Genomic DNA, 22380 nt, shown 5'->3' with positions numbered 1-22380 from the left:
TGTAACCAAAGCTACTAATGATCACATGTGATTTTTGTGTTGTATTTGATTTCTCAGATTCCTAATGGTTAACATGCTAACAGATTTGCTTGCTAAATTAGCACAGCTTGCACAAGTTACTACCAAAGCAAACTTCCATAGAATGATGTGCTCACAATAATATCATAATAATTCTTTTATAATTTTATTATGATGTTAAATTGCCAGAGGGTAGGCTATATGTTTTCAGTATTATTATTGTAAGCATCACAAAGGAAAGATAATGGGCCCTATTCTAACGATCTAAGCGCATGGTCTAAAACGCACGGCGCAGGTTCACTTAGGACGTGTCCAAATCCACTTTTGCTAGTTTAAGGACAGGAAAAATGGTCAGTGCACCAGGTGCATGGTCTAAAAAGGTTGTCCCTATTCTCTTAATGGGTAATGGGTCTGTTTTGGGCATAACATGCAATAAACCAACCAGAGTCTCCTCTCCCATTCCCTTTAAAAGCCAGTTGCGCTCGCGCCATGGCGTATTCGCTATTTACAAAGCGGAATTTGCAAGCAGAAAAACTGAAAGCTTCTATAGTGAGGAAACGGCACTGCTCGTGCGCGAGGTTAAAGCGCGTGAGCAGACCATCTACGGGACAAGCTGGATTCCACCAAAGCATTTTTATCTTTATGCACACAATAATAATCTTTTACATTGTAATCCTTTTATTTTTAATATTTGGCATGTTTGTGTAACAAGCAGAGTGTACATGCGTTGTGCACCCGCATATAGGCGCATACTAACGCGCTCTTTAAATAACAAAACAAATATTGCGCCATTGACTTCAGACCAGGTTTCAGTGGGCCCTATCATACACCCGGCGCAATGCGGCGCCAGGCACGACGCAAGTGTTTTTTGCTAGTTTCAGCCTGAAGCAATTATCATTTTCACGTCCTGCGCCCACATTGTTTAAATAGTAATGCATTTGCGCCCATTTGTGCGCCCATGGGCGTGCTGGTCTGAAAACGAGGTGTGTTCAGGTGCATTGTTGGCGCGTTACTATTTTGAGGCACCTGAAATAGACTGTGCCATTGACCAACTGAAACCTGGTCTAAAGTCAATGGCGCAGTATTTATTTTGTTATTTAAAGAGTGCGTTAGTAATATGCACCTATATGCGGGTGCACAACGTGCGTACATTCTGCTTATTACACACACAGGGACGTGCAGCACACAAACATGCCAAATATTACAAATAAAAGGATTACAATGTAAAAGATTATTATTGTGTGCATAAAGATAAAAATGTTTTGGTGTAATCCCGTAGGTGGTCTGCTCACACGCTTTAACTTCACTAGAGAAGCGTTCAGTTTTTCTGCTTGCAAATTCCGCCATGTGCAAATGCGCCATGGCGCGAGCGCAACTGGCTTTTAAAAAGAATGGGAGATGAGACTCTGATTGGTTTATTTCACATTACATGCAAAACACACCCATTACTCATTAAGAGAATAGGGACAACCTTTTTAGACCATGCGCCGGGCGCGCCGACCATTTTTCCTGCCCTTAAACTAGCAAAAGTGGACTCGGACACAGCCTAAGTGCACTTGAGCCATGCGCTTTAGACCATGCGCTTAGATCATTAGGGCCCAGTTGGTCAATGGTTCAGTCTATTTCAATTGCCTCAAAATAGTAACGTGCCAACAATGCACCTGAACACGTTTTCAGACCAGCACGCCCATGGGCGCAAATGCATTTGCTGTTTAAACAAAGTGGCGCAGGATGTGAAAATGATAACTGCGTAGGGCTGAAACTAGCATTCACATTGCACCGGGTGTATGATGGGACCCAATATGTTACACAATACAGTAAACTTTTTTTAATGGTTAGTCTATTATTAATATTAAAATGTACATGCTTATTTCCTATTTTTTACATTTAGATTTCCTTTTCCATCATCCAACACTCACTTAAAGTTCATCTGTTAAATATAATATTTAGCCAATCTCAAAACTGTACATTATAACATAATATTATGTACATTCTGATTCCTAAATTCACTTGAAGTAGTAAAAATAAAATTTATTTTATATTTTATCTTTAATCTATTTAGACAAAATAGTGGAAAATGTTAATAAATTTAATATAGACTTATTGTATTAGGTAAAATTTTAATATTGGTGCATCCCTAATTATAGTATATTAGCACTCAGTGAATGTTTAATAATGTGTTTAATGACTGCATTGACTGCCCTGATCAGCTGCAACATCAGTTTAAATAACTGCCTCTCAGGGTACTTCTGGTGTCGGATTCTTACATGGGAATTGGCACAACACTGGCAATGCTAACACTATTTAAAATTATTATTATTGTTTATTTACAGACTTGCCATGTGTATTCAGTTCTGAACACCTTGCCATTTTTGACCCACAAAAGAAGATGTTTGGAGATGATGAAGAAGGCTATCGATGGTCTTTGGATGATGAAGAGGACAGAGAGAGCCTTTTGAACTTGAGAGATCAGTTTCAGCCCTTTCAAAATGTGGTCAGTCAAGTCAGCAGTTGTTCCTGGGAGAAGGTCATCAGTGAGGAGCAATACTTCAAAGGAACGCTTTTCCGTTTCCCTCTGCGTAATGAGGCTTCTGAGATCTCCGATAACTTGTATGACTCCAAAAAAGTTACACAGCTTTTTGACAGTTTCATTGCTGATGCAGACATCAGTCTTCTTTTCCTGAGAAATGTGTCATCCATTACTTTGCTGCATATTGACACCAATGGCTTCTGCAACAATAGGCTAAAAGTTTCGGTGTCGAATCAATTTGACACTGACCTTTCTCATGTCAAGCAAGAATCATTTGACAGAAAAACTTGTTTCAAAACGGCATCACACATTTCCCATCAAATGAAAGAAACAAGGTCCCAGTGGCTTGTGACAACTTGCCTTCTGAAACACGGATATAAACCAGAGATTGACTCTCTAGCCAGTAAGCTGAGCTTCTACCCTCAAGTTGATGCAGCTTTTCAAATAGATGAAGACAGATCACGTTGCAATGGGCGACTAAGTTGCTTTCTGCCACTTCCAAATAATGAATCAAACAAAACTGGGCTTCCCATTCACATCAATGCTTGCTTTGGCCTGACAGATAATCGGAGGTTCATTAAGTGGCAAGAGGAGGATCAGAAGAATGACGAGTCTGCAAAGTGGAATGAGCTACTTATAAAAGATATTCTTCCTCATGTATATCTTTTGATGATCCTGGATGCCATTCAGTTATCCAGAAACTCAACCCTGCCTGCTGCCACTGTGTACAATCTTTGGCCTGACCTATCCAAGACTGTACATAAAGAAAGATGGCATGAAGTTGCAACAGATACTCTGAAGGGTCTAATTGAATACAAGATCTTTCACCTTGCCAATGATGAGAAAATCTGGGTGTCTCCCTCAGATGCAGTTTTTCCAGTCAACAATATATGTAGTGACAAAATGTCTGCAATATCAAGATTACTGATTGCTGAAGGAGAGAACCTGGTCACACTCCCAGAACATGTTTTGAAAGATGTTCAAGAAATCTTCCCTGAAAGTGATACATTGACATCGGTGACTCCATCTTATGTTAGAGATGTCCTTCACAGAAGTAAGGTTGAAAATCTCAGTAAAGATGACAAATACTCTCTTCTTGAATTTGCTCTCAGTGATGAGAAGTACGAAGAACTACAAGGCCTTAAGCTTCTGCCTCTCAGCGATGGAATCTGCACTTCATTTAGCAATGGAGCGCAGAACACTGTTTTGATCGACAATGAGAAGTTTCCAAGGTAAGGTGTGATATAATTGTCTCTTTCCTTCTTGAATTCTTTAGTGTGTTTTTATTGTGTTGTCAAAGTACTAATCAATAATCTTTTTTTTCTTTGTTTGTTTAGAACATTGCTGCCATTTTGTAAAGAAAGATTTTTACCCAATGATCTGAGCCATTTTTGCATTATGCAACTAAGGAAACTAGCAACAAAGAGTAAGAAAATTGTTGAATATATTTCATTGTGAATGGTTATAATAATGTGAAATGTTTGTGAAATTTGGTCTCACTCATTTCTCTTTTTTTCAGGCACATACAATATAATCAATCTGGATGCTAAACATGTTGTTGCACTCACCAAGAAGCACTTACCCATGGACTGGAAGGTGTCCCAAGGTCATGTGACATGGAAAACAGCAGAAAATCATCATCCACCAAAGAGCTGGCTAGCTGAATTCTGGAAGTTTCTTAGCACTGAATTGATAGAGTTAAACAGCTTTATTGACATGCCTTTAATACCACTGGAGCCACTACAGAGTTCAGGCAATTCTGTATTGTTAGCAAAGTTGCAGAGTAACACAACTTTGATTTTTCAGAGGAGCACAGCATCTAGCTTGTCAGATCATGTTCAGAAAGTGTTAAGGATGGTGGGGTGTACAATCATAAAAAGAGATGGGTGTCTTAGACATCATGACATTGAGAGGTATGTTCTTCCACCTTCACCAAGAAGTGTTCTACAAGTCTTTGTGAACTCACACAGAGATCAGGTCATCAAAGGCATTGCCTCTACTTCATCACAGGAAAAAGAGGAGTTGAAAATGTACCTCTGTTCTTTGGATTCTCTCTCAAATGCTGAAAAGAATTTGCTTTCCATGTTGCCAATCTTTAGAATGATGTCTGGGAAATATGTTGCAGTTCAATCAAAGCAAGCAGTTGTTTTAACCACAAATCCAGCCATTCCAAAGGATCTTCCAGTGCCTGAGACCATTGTACAGTGTGCAAATGAAGCTGATCGCAGACTTTTGACTCTTCTGAATATTGAACTCTTAGATGCAGCTAAGGTGGCTGTTCGTTTGGTTGACTGTATTGAGACAGCCTCTTTCAAAAAAAATGAGGAACAGACAGTAATGACCTGGATATTGAATAATGGTAGCATTCTACTCTCACAAAGTGAGCAGCTGCTCACGAAAACCAAAAGTCTCAAATTTATTGAGACAACTCATGGAGAACACAAACAAGCCTCAAACGTTTTTGATCCAAGAAACAGGACATTTCAGGATCTTTTTGAGGCAGATTTCTTTCCCCCACCTGTTTATACAAAGACCCAGGAAATGCTTCAGAGTTTGCAACGCCTTGGCCTGAAGACAGAGCAAAAAGAAATAACAACAGAAAACATACTCCAAGTTATAAATCATATTGAAAAGCTTTGTGTCCACTCACCAGATAAGGCATTCAAAAAAGCACATACTCTTGTTCGAGTCCTGAATGAGAATAATTTTCTTTCAAAATTCAACAAGGCGCAGATAGAAAAGCTGAAGCAAAGGCAGTGGGTTCCCTGTGAAAATCCAAAGTTCTTGAATGGAAGCATTTGTAGAAATCTTAAGAGAGGTCTCTATAAACCTGCTGAAGTAAGGGATTCAAAGTATTCTTCAATTGTTGGATATGCAATGCCACTTACCTCTGAGCTAACAGGACATGTCTGCAAAAATCTTGGACTTTATGAGCCCCCTCCTGCTGAAAAAGTCTTGGAGAACCTCTCTGCACTGAGATCAATGGTCAACCCAAATTCAGATTTTCAGTTTAAAACCAAGCTGCACAATATTTACAACTTCATGCAAGAGAACATGAGAAATTTCACAAATTTATTGGACAAAAAAAGCATCCCCTGGGTATGGAATAAAAGTGAGTTTGTCTGTCCAGGAGATATAGTTTTAGCCTATCCACCTGAACTGGATCTAAGCCCCTACATCAAGAAAGTGCCTGAAGAATTTTTGCAATATGAAAACCTGCTAACAAAGTTTGGTGTGAAGAAAACACTGTCCGATGAGGAGATTGAAGACATACTCCATGACATAAAACAAAGAATTGACCGCAGGTATCCTCCTCATGGAAACTTGACAGAACTTAAAGTGTCAATTGCCATTCTTGACTGGATGCGAAAGAATGAGAAGCTTTTAAAGGACAGTACCCCTGTGCCTGTTATGGCACAAAATCAAAACTTTACTCTGCAGTCTTTGTCCAAAACAGTCTTCTGTGACATCAGTGCCGAAGGACTTGATGACCTGAAACAAGACAATGAGGAGTTCTATGTCATTCATGAAGAAGTTCTACCCATCACTGCAAGATGGTTGAAAGTCCCATTCTTAAGTACTCGCATCTTAAAACCACAGTTCATCCAAGCAGAGCAAGAGTCCTTTGGTATAGAACAGTGTGGGCAATCTGAACGAATTACTCAAAGAATTAAAAACATTCTTAAAGAGTATGATGAAGAAAGTGACATTTTTAAAGAACTCATACAAAATGCTGAGGATGCTGGGGCAACCACGTGTAAATTCCTCCTTGACTTCAGAAAACACAAAGACCCTCCTGAAACCCTCTTTGATGATGGAATGGCTCTATGTAATGGACCATGCCTTTGGATCTTCAACAATGAGCTTTTTTCAGAAGAAGATTGGAGAAACATTGTCAAAGTGGGATCAGCATCAAAGGAAAACAAAGTTGAGATGATTGGAAAGTTTGGGCTTGGATTTAATGCTGTTTACCATGTGAGTGATATTCCCTCAATTTTAAGTGGGAAAACCCTTCTTATTCTTGATCCAAATGTCACCCATTTGGAAAAACACATACTCAGCAAAGGCAACCCAGGAATTAAACTTGACCCATTCCAGGAACGACTGTACAAAAGGTTTCCTGGACAGTTTAAATCTTATGAAGGAATTTTTGATTGTGATCTGTCAGTGCAAAACAGCAAGAAAGCTTACAATGGCACCTTGATCAAATTACCATTTCGCACCCTGGAGGAGGCCAACAAGTCAGAGATCAGTTCAAAGGTATATGATGATGAGCGAATTAGAAGTTTTAAAAATCATTTGACTGACAACTCACAAACACACCTACTATTTCTGAAGAGCATTACATCACTGTCCCTTCAAATTGTCCCTGAAAATGCATCAACTCCTCCATGGAATGATCAGATTCAGACTCCTCTCAAAATATCCAGAGAAGTCCTGAATTCATTTCCTGTCTCGAATGACACACTTCTCCAAGAAATCGAGAACACCTTCAGAAATGATGATATCAAATGCCACAACATTATTGATGTCAACAAAGCACACATTGTTAAAATAGTTCAAGAGCACTCAGAGAAATCCCTCACCCAGTACTGGCTTTTGTACTCATGTTTTGGGACACATGATTCTTTGCAAATGTTCCAGAGAAGAAATGAACAAGAACATGCCTTTTCTTTTCCAATTGGAAGTATAGCTGTACCTTTGCATAGAGAGGCAAAAACTAACGCATGGTCCCCTGATGAAAATCTCTTTGGTCAGGCTTTTTGCTTTCTTCCTCTTTCAATTGAGACAGGTCTTCCAGTCCATGTCAATGGAACTTTTGCAGTTACATCAAATAGGAAAGGTCTATGGGAAAAAGGAGTGAAGTCTGAGTGGAACAAAGCTTTACTGAAAGATGCCGTAACCTCTGCCTACATTACTACACTGCTTGAGCTGAAGAAAATGACCCAAAATGGACATATCCATAAATATTCCTTCCATACATTCTGGCCTAACACACAGACAGTAAACAAAGCATTTTTACCCATGGTTAAGTCATTCTACTCAGCAGTTGTGCAGAATGCCAATGGCAAATCTCTGGAGCTTTTCAGCAATGGACAAAATTGGTGTTCTATAGACAAGGTGAGATTTCTGAATCAAAAAATCGAGGATAACCGAGTAATTCGAGACATTGCCATGAAAGTGTTATTGAGCTTGGGAGCTTCATATTCCAGTGTTGTTTCTCTTCCATCGTGGGTAAAACAGAGTTTCATCGATTGTGGCTTCAAGACAGAGATCAAACAGAGAACAATTAACTGGCCTGAGTTTTACAACATTGTTTTTAAGAACTTGAGTGTTGTGAACACACACAGCAGAAATACTCTTGTGCTGAATGCCATTGACTTGAATGATCCTGCTGTTGATGACCTATTGAAAAGTTACCCTTGCATTCCAACACAGAGTTGTAAGAAGCTTCAATTTATCAAGCGACTTGTGAATCCTTCTGGCAAAGTGGCTTGTCTGTATGAACTTAAGGAAGGACGCTTTCTTGAAGGAACAGCAAATGACTTTCTCTCACCAAAAAGGATTCAACGACTTTCAGATTTGGGAATGCTGAGTGACCGCCTCCCTTTAGAGGACATCATAGAAAGAGCAGGGAAGATATCCAGTGTTTGGCAACAGGATAAATCTAAATGCCATAAACGCCTTCAGTGCCTGTTGGAGTCAATGAAAGACTCCTCAGAAGATGATAATTCTCTGCACTGGCAAACACTGTCTCAAATACCATTCCTTCCTGCCGTAGTTCCTTTAGTTCAGCAAAACAAGAAAGCCACTGTTCTCAAAAAACCCTCTGAAGTTTACAGCAACATTTGTCACAATTTAGTAAGCTTGACTGGATTCACAGTTGATCATTCAAACCTTCAAATACACAATTATGATCCAGTTTTCAAAAAATTAAGAGTCCTGACAAATCCACCAGTTGAAACGGTGCTTCAGCAGCTGTTAAAAGCACACCAACACTGCAATGCATTCGAAAAGACGGCTCTCTTCAGCATTGCTCAGTCTTGCTATGAATATCTCAACAATTACTTGTTGGAACAGAAAGATCCCAATCCCATTATTGGCCATGCAAAATCATTTCCATTCATTTTCATTGAGGATCACTTTATAAATGTGAGGTCAGTGGCCAGAAGTGAAGAATTTGAGGAGAAACCATATCTCTATGTGCTTCCAGTCATCTTCTCCAAATTTGAGAGGCTCTGGGACTGCCTTGGTGTCTACAAACAATTCACAAAAGAGCAATTTGTTGCTGCACTTAATGAAATTAAGGCTTTATATGGATCTCAACCTCTTTCCATGTCAGACCTCCATAAGTGTGTCGCAATACTCATGAAAGGCCTATACAAAATCAAAGATGAAAATCTTACAAACTGTCTCATACCTGATGAGAGAGGTGTGTTGACATCTTCTAGAGAGCTGAGATTTAATGACAGCCCATGGATGCCTGTCGCAGCTGGTGTCAAGCTCGCCCATAATCTGATACCTCGGCCTGTGGCCTGTCATTTTGGTGTAATGACAACAAGACACCATACTCTGAAGAGTCATTTAGTCAGTGGGTTTTCCCTTCATGCCAAAGAATTTGGACAAACTGAGAAACTAACTGTCCGAATAAAAAATATAATCGATGCATATCCATCTAAAAAGGATATTCTGAAAGAGCTCATTCAAAATGCTGATGATGCACAGGCAACAGAAATTCACTTTGTGTGGGACAAAAGACAACATAAGACAGAAAAGATATTTGGAAAGAAATGGGAACTGGTTCAAGGCCCGGCTCTTTGTGTGTACAACAACAGAACATTTTCTGATGCTGATCTGGAAGGTATTCAGCAGCTGGGGGAAGGAGGAAAACATGGCACTTTAGGAAGAACTGGAAAATATGGACTTGGCTTCAATTCTGTGTATCATCTGACGGATTGTCCATCTATCCTGACCGGTGACAAATGGCTCTGCATTTCTGATCCAAATCTAAAATATGTGGAAGGTGTAACAAAACAGGCCCCAGGCTGCATGTTTTCAATTGATGATGAATTAAAAAAATCATTTGAGGATGTTTATCATACCTTTCTTCCAGAAATGTTTGCACTCAATTCTGGAACAATGTTCAGGCTCCCTCTCAGGACAGAGGAAATGGCAGAAAAATCTGAAATATCTAGACATACAGTCACAGACCGTGACATGGAGGACCTTCGTTATGCCTTGACTGAAGATCCTGAAGGACTAATTCTCTTCTTGAAGCACATCACAAAAATACAGTTTTTGGAGATCAGTGAAGATGGAAAGGGAAAACAAAGTTCTTTCCTTATTGAAAAGAAATACACAGAGAAGAGCATGGTAAGCAAGGAAAACTTTCACAGACATGTTCGAGAATCCCTCTTGTCAGGAACAGCAGAACCCTTCACAAGCATCTATGGGATGCAAATCTTGTCTGGAAATAAACAAAGTCAGTGGGTCATTGCAGAGAGCTTTGGCTTCTCAAAACAAATCGATGAGCAAAAAAACAAGCAAGATCATTTTAAAGTTCCTCAAGCTGCTCTGGCTGCATGTTGGAAAAGCTCATTTAACCAAACATTTACTGGCAGGGCATTTTGTTCTTTGCCCTTACCTGGACAAACTGGCTTACCAGTCCATGTGAATGCAAATTTTGAAGTAGATTCTTCTAGAAGGGACTTGTGGAAAGAAGACGGTGATAGTCTGAAGACAGAGTGGAACCAGTCACTGAAAGTAAACATCATTTCACCACTCTATGCTGACCTCCTGTTACGTCTGTGTTCAGTCAGGAAGGATACACCTATAGCTCTCGTATACCTCAAGTCACAGCTGGAGTCTTCTTGCCTTAATTACTTTCCATGCATTTCTCCAGGAGTAGACAAAGTCTGGCATGAGATGATCCATGAGGTCTATAAATCAATCAGCCAACGTGACCTTCCTGTTATACCCACTGTACACGCTGTTTCTGAATCATCACATCATTCACTACAAAAATACACAGTTACCTGGTGCAGTCCATCTAAACCACATTCAGAAAACTGTCCTTATTTTACAAGTAATGAAAATGATGGAATTTTCGAAGTTTTAGATGACACTGGGATGAAATTAGTGCCAAACTCTTATAAAATACATGAAATAAAAGACAACTTCAAATCAGCTGGTGTGAATGTGACAGAAGTCAGTGCTTCGACAGTGATGAATTTTTTGAAGCAAAGATCACTGAATGACCCTTCCCAGACAAATAGTGATTTACCTTTGCCCATCAACCAGACATGGATCAAAGACAAAATAAGATGTTCAAAACTTCTGAGCTTCTGCTTGACAAATGCCGATGAAAAAAATATCCATGACCTCAATGGGCTGCCTCTTCTTCTCACGCAAGATCAGATGTTAAGAGTCTTTGACTCTAAATCCCCAAAGCTGATATCAAGATTTAGCAGTCTTTTCCAAGGACATCAGGAAATGTTTGCAGACAGTGATGTCAATAGAAGTCATGTCCAAATTCTGCGTAAAGGAAAGTTCATTAAGGACTTAACAATTGACATAGCAGCAACGTATTTGAAACCAGAACTTGCTGAACTGCTCAGTCAGTCATTACCTGATCAAATGTGCCAGCTTTACAAAGCAGAGACATCGACGATCAAATGGCTGAAAACATTATGGAGGTTCTTTGATGATCAAGAGAAAAGCATCCAAAATGAAAGTCTGAATGTCTTCAGTGAGATAAAGAAGCACTTTGAAAACAGCCCTATCTTACCAGTAATCTGCCCCAGTCAAAATAATGCACATTTCTTACAAACAATGGGGAACATATCAAAAGTGATTCAGTATCAAAATGAAAATATAGCATCCATTCTCATAAAACTGGGGCTCATGAAATTAGACCTCAGCTTCTTCAGTGATCTCAGACCTGAGTTCCGTCTCAAGTATATGAATCCAGAACTCCTGCAAACAGGAGACAGTAGTGCTGTTTTGGGGCAGGTTTATCATGTACCTCATTCACAGTTTGAGGAGCTGTCTAAAGAAGAATGTGTAGATCTTCAATGCTTTTTACAACATGGGATCAGAGATTCCAATAACAAGAGTCAACATGTGTGGATGCTCAAGTCCTTGCCCCTGTTTGAGTCAATAACTGGAAAACGGAAAAAGATTGATTCACACAGAATATTCATTCTGCATTCTTTACATTACACTGATTTTCCGAACTTGTACGAGGTTGAAGGATGTGACAGTATTTTCCTCAAGAACACCTGGGTGAACCTAGAATTGGCAGAACATTTAAATATTAAGGTTCTAAATGACTTGGAATTCTGTGTACAGTTTATTCTTCCTTCTGTGCACATGATGAATGAGGCCAAGCTTCTTGATTTAATGCGGTTTTTAGTGGAACTTGGACCAGTGGACCCCAGGGTTGTCTCTGCATTGAGAGATGTCAGATTTATTCGAGACATCCATTGCTCTCTTCAGGTGGCTTCATACTTCTATGATGACAGCGTATCCCTTTACAGGGTAATGCTTCCAAAAGAGAGATTTGTGCCAGAAACATTTTGGGAGATTTTCAGAGATAAACGTACTGAAGCACATCGTCTCTTAAAGGACCTTGGATTGAAACATGAAGTGTCTGATGAGGAAATCATTCAGTTTGCAAAACAAATTGAATCTGAAACTAGAGGCAAAACTCCTATAGATGTTCTTAAGGAAAGATCAAAACTGCTTTTTAGGATTGTTTTGTCAAAGAGTATTGACAAAAACTCAAATTTACTGAACAGAGTTGCTAACATTAAATTCATCTTCCCAATACAAATTCAGCAAACACTTTGTGATTATCATAAGGCCTTTACTCAAGAGAGGGAGGTTGTTGCAATCAGTGGATCACTTACTGACAGAGACAGTGATCACCATTATCTGATATGGACATCTATGCCAATCCTACCTTCAGAACTCTGCTCTCCACATCTCATAAAGAAAATGAAGGATGCCGGAGCCTTAGAGACTCCTCCTCCTGAACAAATAGCTGCTAATCTGAAAAACATCAGTACTACTCAGTGCCACAGTGACAGATTGTTGGACACAAGAGAAAAAGTATTTAGCAAATCATACGCATACCTACAGTCAATAAATTTTGATGCCTCTCTGTTCTCAGACCTCCCCATTATCTTGGTGGAAAACGGGTCAGAACTTGTGATGGCCAAACAGACAGCACTTGTGCTTAATGATGCTCTTGAGTTTAGGCCTTATTTGTACCGCATTCCCCCAAATTATACGAAATTTGAAGATTTCTTCAAAAAGATTGGTGTAAAGGAGAGGCCCACAGTCAATCAATATATCACTGTTCTTCAAGAAATCTATTCTGATAGTTCTGACAAAGACAGCCTTCAAGCAAATCAGCAGAAAGCTGTGAAGCGTGTTGTACAACAGCTGTTTTGCCTGCTGAAAGAGGAACAGGACAAAACCTCTTTCCAAAACGACCCACTTTATCTTCCATCAACAGATGGAAGACTCTATGAATCCAGCACTTTGTTTTTCAATGACACAGTCTTCCAGCCTGAAAGACTTGAGGGTCCTTTGGAAACCAAGCTGAAACTGCTGGAAAAATTTAACTGCTGTTATCTTGGAGATGATCACTATGAACATCAAACATTGTTGCAGCTCCTTCCCCAGCAAGTTCGCCCCAAATTTCTCTCAGATGTAATTTCTGAAAATCTGGAGGGAGCAAGTGTCCAATATTGTGATGAAGGGGAATGTGAATTCAGTGGCTGGTTTGACAAACACTTGTCTTCTGCTGCATTTCTTCATGGGCTAGTCTGTCTCATCAGAGAAGACAGCAAAGGTGTGGTTTCACAGCCTGAAGCTGCTGGAAAGTGTGAAGAAATCTTTTCTAAGATTCAAATTATCTGTTGCAAAACACTTCAAACTGAACTTCTGTTAAACCATGAGCCACTTGAAGGTAGTAAGGCTGAAACGGGTGTTTATGTGAAAAAACAGAAAGATGGATGCAGTTTCTACTTGAAACACAATGATGACATGGCCCACAAAGTAGTAAATGAAGTTAATATGTGTCTTACTAAAGAAATCAATGCTCTTCTAAAGAACTGTCTGACCATCTCAAGCCTTCTAGTCCTTGGGCAACTTCTGCTGTGTGATAACATGGAGGATGTTGAGAAAACCCTGGCAAATCATGGCATTCATAACAGTGGTCACAAGGAGGAAGGACACAGTGCCTTACCGAAACCTGGATGTCGCATTCCTGAAGAATGGCATGACTGCCTTGATATGAACTTCCACAACAACTTTGAAAGTGGAGAGTATGTTGGCTTCAGCAAGGACGAATCTGGTGAATATTTTTATGCCATTGTTATCAACCGACTGGATGATCCACTTGGACAAATTAGACAATTTCCAGCCAGATATAAAATACAAGTTGGCAGTGATGACTTCATTGAAGTAAGCTCTCTTGCCCTTTACCAATTTAAACGGGAAAAGAAGGCAACTGTGTCAACAGGGTCCACTTGCACAGATATAGAACGTCTTTTGACATCCAGACCTCCACCCAAAACAGTCTTTCCGGAGACATTTGAAGAAATCAAAAGAGAAATTGACCAAAGCTTAAATGAAATCTGGAATATGTCAAGTGAGGACAAACAAAAAGCCCTTAAACGTCTCTACCTCCGGTGGCATCCAGACAAAAACCCAGGCAACGAAGAACTTGCCAATGAGGCATTCAAATACCTGCAAAACAGAATTGAGGAACTACAACAAGGGAAAGCTACACATAGCACATCCTCAACCTGGAGAGACTTTCGAGATTTCTATGACATGTGGAACTCAGAGGCACGAAGCCACAGGAGGGGACGCGAGAGGTTCTATCAAAACTACTCTAGAAGGCATTATAACTTTTGGTCATACCACAGAGAAACACCAAGGCCAAACAGAGGAGAGGCAAAACGCTGGTTTGAACAGGCTCAATGTGACATCAGAGCAGCTCACAACGACACTGGAGGAGATTGCTCAGAGTGGTGTCTGTTCAAGGTGCATCAGGCTGTGGAAAAGGCCCTGATAGCAGCAATGTACAAGAGAAGTGGACAGCATCCCAACAACTGCTCAATAACTAGCCTTGCTCAGCAGGTGTCCCATTACAGCTCACAGCTGACTTCTTTACCCAAGACTGTGAGGCAACTGACTGAACTTGGTGTTGATGGCAAAAAAACACAGTATCCCAACCATCACCAATTTCCTCACATTCCAAACAAGCAGTTCAGTGTTAATAATGCCAGACAGGCATTGGATATTGCAACAAAGCTTTTAGAAAAAATAGAAGAATACATTTCTTGAAATAGCTTGAAACTACTGACTATGTTCTATTGAGATGATCATGAGGATCTGTTCAAGTAACAATGCTGATCTTTTTTTTATCTGTTTAGTACTGCTACTATACATACTGGAAATACTTAATTCTTTGTAATCATGTTTTGATAATTCTGGTTCTGAGTCTGGTTCTCCTCTTGCTTACAATTATATGTAACATTTATATTATTGTATACTGGACATTCCTGTAGCAAACAGTAGAGCTATGTCAAGGTTATGGGTTTGATTCCCAGGGAATGCATTAAATAAAATATGTCTTGAATGCAATGTAAGTTGCTTTGGATAAGTGTGTCTGCAAAATGTGCATTAAAATGACATTACAATCAAAATTTTATTGTCAGTAATTTAAAAGTATGGGTTTTATTAAGAAATATTAACAGAAGTCAAAAGCTGTGTCAACCAAATATTCACTAAATGACAGAACTGCAAAAAAAAAAAAAAAAATTGAACATTAACAGTGTAATGATGGGTCGACAGAATGTGGATCCATTTGCAGCTAGTTTATTAAAAGTACTTACAGAGTAGACAGGGCAAAGGCAGAGGCATAAACAGTAACAGGCAATGGTCGGGGCAGGCGGCAGACAAACAGAGTCAGGGTACAGGCAAGGATCAGGGCAGGCAGCAAACAATCACAGTCCAGGAAACAGGCAAAGATCAGGGTAGGCAGCAAAGGGTCGCAGGGAATAAACAGTCCAATCGGTAACAGATAAACAGTCCACAGAAAAACGCTCAGAAATGATCACCTCGGCAAATCAAGACTTCGCGATGTGTGTGTGTGTGAGTGTGTCTTATATAGAGTGAGTGTGATGCGGTGCAGGTGTGTGTGCAATCAGTCCCAGGAGTGAGGGCCCATGGGAAACGTAGTCCGAATGAGAACTGATCAGTATTCCGGTGATGGCTCCCTCCGGTGGTCCGGAGGAAGGGCCGAAGGAGCCATATTCGTGACAGAGCCCCCCCCCTGTGAGCGGCTCCAGACGCGAGGAAGCGGACGCCGGGGTCTACCACGTGGTCGAGGGGCCGGTCTCTCCGGGTGCGTCCGATGAAATTCCTCTGTGAGTGAGGGGTCCAGGATATCATCCGCATTGACCCAGGATCGCTCCTCCGGGCCGTACCCCTCCCAGTCGGCTAAGTATTGTAGTCTCCTACCCCGGCGCCTGGAGTCGAGCAGCTCTCGTACTTGATAGGCTTCCTCGCCTTCAATCATCAAGGGTGGGGGGGAGCGGACCTCGGCTCCCTCTGGCTCCCCTCTCGGACCCCCGGAGGGTTTCAGCAGCGAAACATGAAAAGTGGGAGAGACACGGTAATTAGCAGGCAAGTCTAAACGAAATGATACTGGGGTGATTTGTTTGATAATTTGAAAGGGCCCTACAAACCTGGGACTGAGTTTCCTGCATGGAAGTCTTAGCCGGAGGTCTCTGGTGGACAGCCAAACCCATTGTCCCACGGCGTACTGGGGATTGGGACGTCGGTGACGATTGGCCTGCATCTCCTGCCTTCTTACGGCGCGTTGTAGGTGATGGTGAGCTTGGTCCCAGGTTTCTTCGCTTCTTTGCATCCATTCAGTAACAGACGGTAGATTGGATGGTTCACCAGACCAAGGAAATAATGGAGGTTGGAAGCCCAAGATGCACTGAAAGGGCGTGACACCAGTGGCAGGTTTCTGTAGGGAGTTTTGGGCGTACTCCGCCCAGAGCAGATAACGGCTCCAGTCAGTCTGGTTGCGCTGGCAGTAGGTGCGTAAGAATCGTGTTAATTCTTGGTTCATGCGCTCTGTTTGACCATTGGATTCTGGATGGTACCCTGAAGTGAGGCTGACGTTGATATTGAGACTCTTGAAGAAGGATGACCAGACTCGAGATGTAAACTGTGGGCCCCTGTCTGATACAATGTCCTCAGGTAGTCCATAGAAACGGAACACATAATTGCATAGAAGCTCAGCTGTTTCGAATGCTGTGGGTAGCTTGGCCAGTGGTATGAGTCTGCATGCTTTTGAGAAACGGTCGATGACTGGGAGTATGGTGGTGTGGCCCTGGGATTCTGGGAGATCCGTGACAAAATCAATGGCTATGTGAGACCAGGGACGTTGAGGAATGGGTAATGGTTGTAACAGTCCAGCTGGCGCTTGGTGTGAAGCCTTGGTGGTTTGACAGGGTGTACAGTTAGTGATGAAGCGGGTAGTGTCGGATAACATGGAGTCCCACCAGAACTGATTTTGTAGCAGATGGAGAGTGGCTGTAACACCCGGATGACCAGAGCTTGGGAAGTCGTGCACGTGATGAAGTAGTCTGTCCCGAAGCTGTGCTGGGACGTAGGTGCGGTCCGGCGGGCATGTTGGAGGAGGAGTGGTCTGTTCGTTGGCATGTGTGATCTCTGTGATAATGTCCCATTGAACTGGAGCCAGCAGTAAGGTGTCAGGGATTATGTTCTCTGCGATTTCTGTCCGTTCCACCTCCTCATGCTGCCGTGACAGCGCGTCTACCTTGGTGTTCTTAGAGCCTGGTCTATAAGTTACAGAGAACTGGAAGCGCGTGAAGAACAAGGCCCACCTAGCTTGCCGTGGATTTAGACGCTTGGCGGAACGCAGGTATTCCAGGTTTTTATGGTCTGTGAGAATGGTGAACGGATGTTTTGCTCCCTCCAGCCAGTGACGCCACTCCTCCAGTGCTGCCTTCATAGCCAGTAATTCCCGATTGCCCACATCGTAATTACGTTCAGCCGCCGACATTTTCCGGGAATAAAAAGCACACAGGTACATCTTCTCTGGGTTACCTTGGCGCTGAGAAAGGACGGCCCCTATGCCCGTGCTGGAGGCGTCCACTTCTACAATGAAGGGAAGTTCAGGGTCTGGGTGACGGAGAATGGGTGCTGACGTGAAACGCTCCTTTAGCTCTTGGAAAGCCTGTATTGCCTCAGAGGACCAGATGAGACGTGAGGACTGCCGCTTGGTCATGGACGTTAACGGGGCTGCAACCCCGCTGAAGTTCCGTATGAATCGCCTGTAGAAGTTGGCAAACCCCAGGAACCGTTGTAACTCCTTCAGTGTGCGAGGTTGTGGCCAGTCCTGTACCGCCCTCACCTTACTGTCATCCATGGCCACGCCCTCACGGCTGATAATGTAACCCAGAAAGGTTGTGGAGGTTTGGTGAAATTCGCATTTCTCTGCTTTTGCATAAAGTTTGTGTTGTATCAGTCTTTGGAGTACCGCCCGTACGTGCTGAACATGTTCCTTGAGAGAGTTGGAGTAGATGAGGATGTCATCTATGTAGACTATGACCCAGCGATTAAGCATGTCACGGAAGACGTCGTTAATAAAGGACTGGAAGACAGAGGGACTGTTGGCTAGCCCGAACGGCATGACGAGGGTCTCGTAGTGACCAGTGGTGGTGGAAAAAGCTGTCTTCCATTCGTCCCCTTCTCGGATGCGAATCAGGTTGTACGCACAGCGAAGGTCCAACTTGGTAAAGTATGTGGCCTGCCTGAGTTGTTCGAGGGCTGGAGGAACTAGAGGTAAGGGGTACCGGAACTTGATTGTGATGTCATTGAGTCCACGGTAGTCGATACAAGGTCTTAATCCGCCGTCCTTTTTCTTGACGAAGAAGAATCCTGAGGCTGCCGGTGATGTGGACGGGCGGATAAATCCTTTGGCTAGTTCCTCCTCGATGTAGGCTTTCATGGCTGCTGACTCGGGTTGTGACAGGGGAAAGATCCTGCCCTTGGGAGGTGTGGTTCCAGGCAACAGGTCGATGGCACAGTCCCCGGAGCGATGAGGAGGAAGTTCGGTGGACTTGTTCTTACTGAAGGCCACAGCCAGATCGGAGTATTCTTCGGGTATGTTTAATTTCTCGGTGTCAGAATCGTGGAGTGCAGCGGCTTGAACTGGCAGGGGAGTGATTTGTTTCAAGCAGTTTGCATGGCAGTTGGCGTCCCATTGTACAATCTGGCCCTCCTTCCAGGAAATGTGTGGGTTATGGGTTCTGAGCCACGGCAGACCAAGGATCACGGGGTTGTTGGGTGAGTGGATAACGTAGAAGCGAATGAGCTCATGGTGAAGGGCCCCTACTTGTAAAGCGAGTTCGTCTGTGATATGGATCACTTTGCCTCCGCCGATGGGCTTCCCATCTAGCGCCTCCACTGTCAACAGGGAATTACAGTCTGTTAGTGAGATGTTATGACTTTTGATGAAAGCATCAGACATGAAGTTCCCGGCGGCTCCAGAATCCAGCAAGGCGTGAGTGGATAGACGTTGGCCATTTACGGTAATCTGAATGGGAATTTTAAAGCAGTTGGAGTGTGGTGCAGAACTCACCGCTTTGGGATTGGAAGACTGAGGTCGTACGGGGCAGTTAATCTTGATATGGCCGGCCTGGCCGCAGTAGAGACACAGATGTAGTTGTCGTCTCCTTTCTCTCTCTTCGGGAAGTAGCGGAGTGTAGCCGAGTTGCATGGGTTCCAAAGCAGGTCCGGCTGAGGCGGATAGCCGAACGGGTCGTCGGGTGCGTAGCAGATTGTCAATGTGAATGGCCAGTTCGATGAAAGCGTTGAGCGAGCTTCCCTCATCCCGGCACGCGAGTTCGGCTTGTAATTCCAGTGATAGACCCCTTCGGAAAAGCAGTTTTAATGTGTCCTCAACCCAGTTCGTCTGAGCGGCGAGAGTGCGAAAGTTGAGCGCGTACTCAGCTGCTGTTTGTTTACCTTGGCTGAGAGACAATAGCTGATCGCCGACGCTCTTGCCTCCTTCGGGATGTTCGAAGACCTCTTTAAAGCTTCGCAAGAAGTCCTGGAAGGTGGGGAACGCAGGACTGTCATCTCTCCACACCGCGGTGGCCCAATCCAGTGCTTTGCCAGTGAGCAGGGAACACACAAACGATATCCGACTGGATTCGGTGGGATACAGAGACGGTTGTTGGTTGATGAACAGGGAGCATTGGAGAAGGAACCCCTTACATCTGGCGGGACTGCCGTCGAACTTTTCTGGGAGCGCTAGGCGAGGGTTGACCGCAGGGGAGGCCGCGAAGCCTGGATTGGCGGGAACAACGGGCGGCGGTGTGGCGATTTCAGCAGGGCTAAATCGGAGGCCTTGGAGCGTTTTCACCAGTTCTTCGGTAAGAGAAGTTAAGCGGTTAAGCTGATGTTGATGCACCGCTAGCTGGTTGGCCTGGGCAGTTAGTTCTGACGAAATCTGCATGAGGGCTGCTGGATCGCTGATTGGCGAAGTCTTCTGTAATGATGGGTCGACAGAATGTGGATCCATTTGCAGCTAGTTTATTAAAAGTACTTACAGAGTAGACAGGGCAAAGGCAGAGGCATAAACAGTAACAGGCAATGGTCGGGGCAGGCGGCAGACAAACAGAGTCAGGGTACAGGCAAGGATCAGGGCAGGCAGCAAACAATCACAGTCCAGGAAACAGGCAAAGATCAGGGTAGGCAGCAAAGGGTCGCAGGGAATAAACAGTCCAATCGGTAACAGATAAACAGTCCACAGAAAAACGCTCAGAAATGATCACCTCGGCAAATCAAGACTTCGCGATGTGTGTGTGTGTGAGTGTGTCTTATATAGAGTGAGTGTGATGCGGTGCAGGTGTGTGTGCAATCAGTCCCAGGAGTGAGGGCCCATGGGAAACGTAGTCCGAATGAGAACTGATCAGTATTCCGGTGATGGCTCCCTCCGGTGGTCCGGAGGAAGGGCCGAAGGAGCCATATTCGTGACAAACAGTCACACAATCATCCTGTGATACAGATGCTGTATGTGCTTTACAATCCTGGCAGCAAAACCATTTCTTGAGTCTATTGCAATATAAAATATTACATAAATAGTGACTCATGTTGTTCCCCTGTTTGATCAAGAAATGACACTTTGATTTGAGCAGCATCTGGTTTCCTCCATGCCAAAAGTATTCATATGTTTCTGGTATCCCAGTAATATCTTATTACACAAATCCTGTACATAATTACAGCAGGCATACCACCTGTCCTTTATGTAATGAACACAATAAAAGAAAGCAAGCATTGTTAAAAGTGGTCTATACAGTGCTGGCCAATGCAGTGTACAGTGCGTATGAAATTACAGGCAATTATTACTCTTTAACACAGTATGAAATAAAAGTCCACACCTGCAGTGGTCAGTTTTTCCTGAAATACTGGTTCCATCTGTTTGGTAAGTTTCAATGAATAAATACTTTCTTTTCAGTCAGTAATATGTAGGAGACTAAAAATGTCACCTTTTGCAGAAATACAAGATAAACTAGCAGTGATGGTCATACAGTTAAAAAACCCCTGAAATGACGAATGCTGTAAATAAGGTAAATTTGAGCAGAAATATTTTTCAGATTGGGACTTGGTTACCTGAATAAGACTCTCCATCTATTCACTGTTATTACCCTCATTTCTATCCTGCACAGTCTAAAAGCTCACTCATAGGTGATTTTTTTTTTTTTTTATAAAGAATGTGCCTATGGATATTTTATATGCCTATGGATATGTTTTCATATCCATAGGCATATGAAAACATTTAAGGTAATGCTGTAATGCTGTGAAATGAAATGCATTACACATTTTCACATGCCCTTGAAAATACAATTGTCCTGGAATCTGGACCCTGCTTTTGACACCAGGCACTCCTCTGCCCATTTGGGCCGGTCCTCCTCACACACAGGGAACATTCAACACGCATGTGTCGTATGTGCAGAACAAGTGTGATTGAATAAAACAGCTAGTTGGAGAGAAAGCAAGTGCATCCACTGCTTCTCCCCTCTGGAGTTGATAGGAATGACTCCAGGGTCCACTACCACAACAACTCCTACTATGAGATAATGCTCTTCCAGAACCACATTGCTCTCCAGGGCTTCCTGTTCTGACCCTAAGTTAAGTACCTAAACTACAGAAAACGATTTGCATGAGAACAGTGGTGTCTACAGTTTAAAGGATTTGAAGGATGACATTTTGATTTGAAGGTTATCTAAAGTTAAAAACTAAAAACAGCCCTGACTGACTGCACTGCATAACTTTAAAAGAAGTCCATGAGAAAACACAACTCTCAATACTGCTTGCATTTGTGTAGCACATTTTTACTGCATATCTTTACTGTGGTCTGTATTCTTCACTGTATCTTTACAGCTTACACATGGGCTAGTAAGACTGACATTATTTTTATTTTTAAATAATTATTGTTAGGCCATTATTATCATTAAAATGTACCATGTATTAGATACAGACAGCGATAATAAATAAACAAAAATTAACGCTTGATTTATTTGTAACACATTAACCTCGAATTATGATGGGAACCCCCTCGCTTGATTGTGCACCATTTTGGATAGGCTATTGCTTTGAAATGTCTTGTTGTTATAGGTCTAGCTGTGTGATATATCTGTTAGTTTCCTTTCTGCAAATTGTATAGTTGTATGGTATAGTGATATGATCCAGTACCCAAAGTGCTG

The 22380-nt window shown here is 42.4% G+C and overlaps 2 protein-coding genes across 6 annotated transcripts in view; both read left to right on the top strand.

Annotated features, from left to right (window-relative positions):
* LOC127518740 (sacsin-like) overlaps window positions 1-15273 on the top strand; it is an 83916-nt gene extending 68643 nt beyond the window's left edge. For all 5 annotated transcript variants that reach the window (XM_051905811.1, XM_051905810.1, XM_051905815.1 and 2 more), the window contains 3 exons: window positions 2352-3780; window positions 3886-3974; window positions 4068-15273. In XM_051905811.1, coding sequence (XP_051761771.1) covers window positions 2352-3780; window positions 3886-3974; window positions 4068-14911 — 12362 coding nt within the window. In that variant the 3' untranslated portion in view covers window positions 14912-15273. The remainder of the gene's footprint in view (window positions 1-2351; window positions 3781-3885; window positions 3975-4067) is intronic.
* The window catches only part of LOC127518875 (sacsin-like), a 110390-nt gene that overhangs the window by 60698 nt on the left and 27312 nt on the right, over window positions 1-22380 (top strand). The gene's annotated exons all lie outside the window — the stretch shown is intronic.

Source organism: Ctenopharyngodon idella, chromosome 9, assembly GCF_019924925.1.
Source record: "Ctenopharyngodon idella isolate HZGC_01 chromosome 9, HZGC01, whole genome shotgun sequence".
In the NCBI taxonomy this organism is placed as follows: Eukaryota; Metazoa; Chordata; class Actinopteri; order Cypriniformes; family Xenocyprididae; genus Ctenopharyngodon; species Ctenopharyngodon idella.
This window is presented reverse-complemented; position numbering and strand designations above follow the sequence as displayed.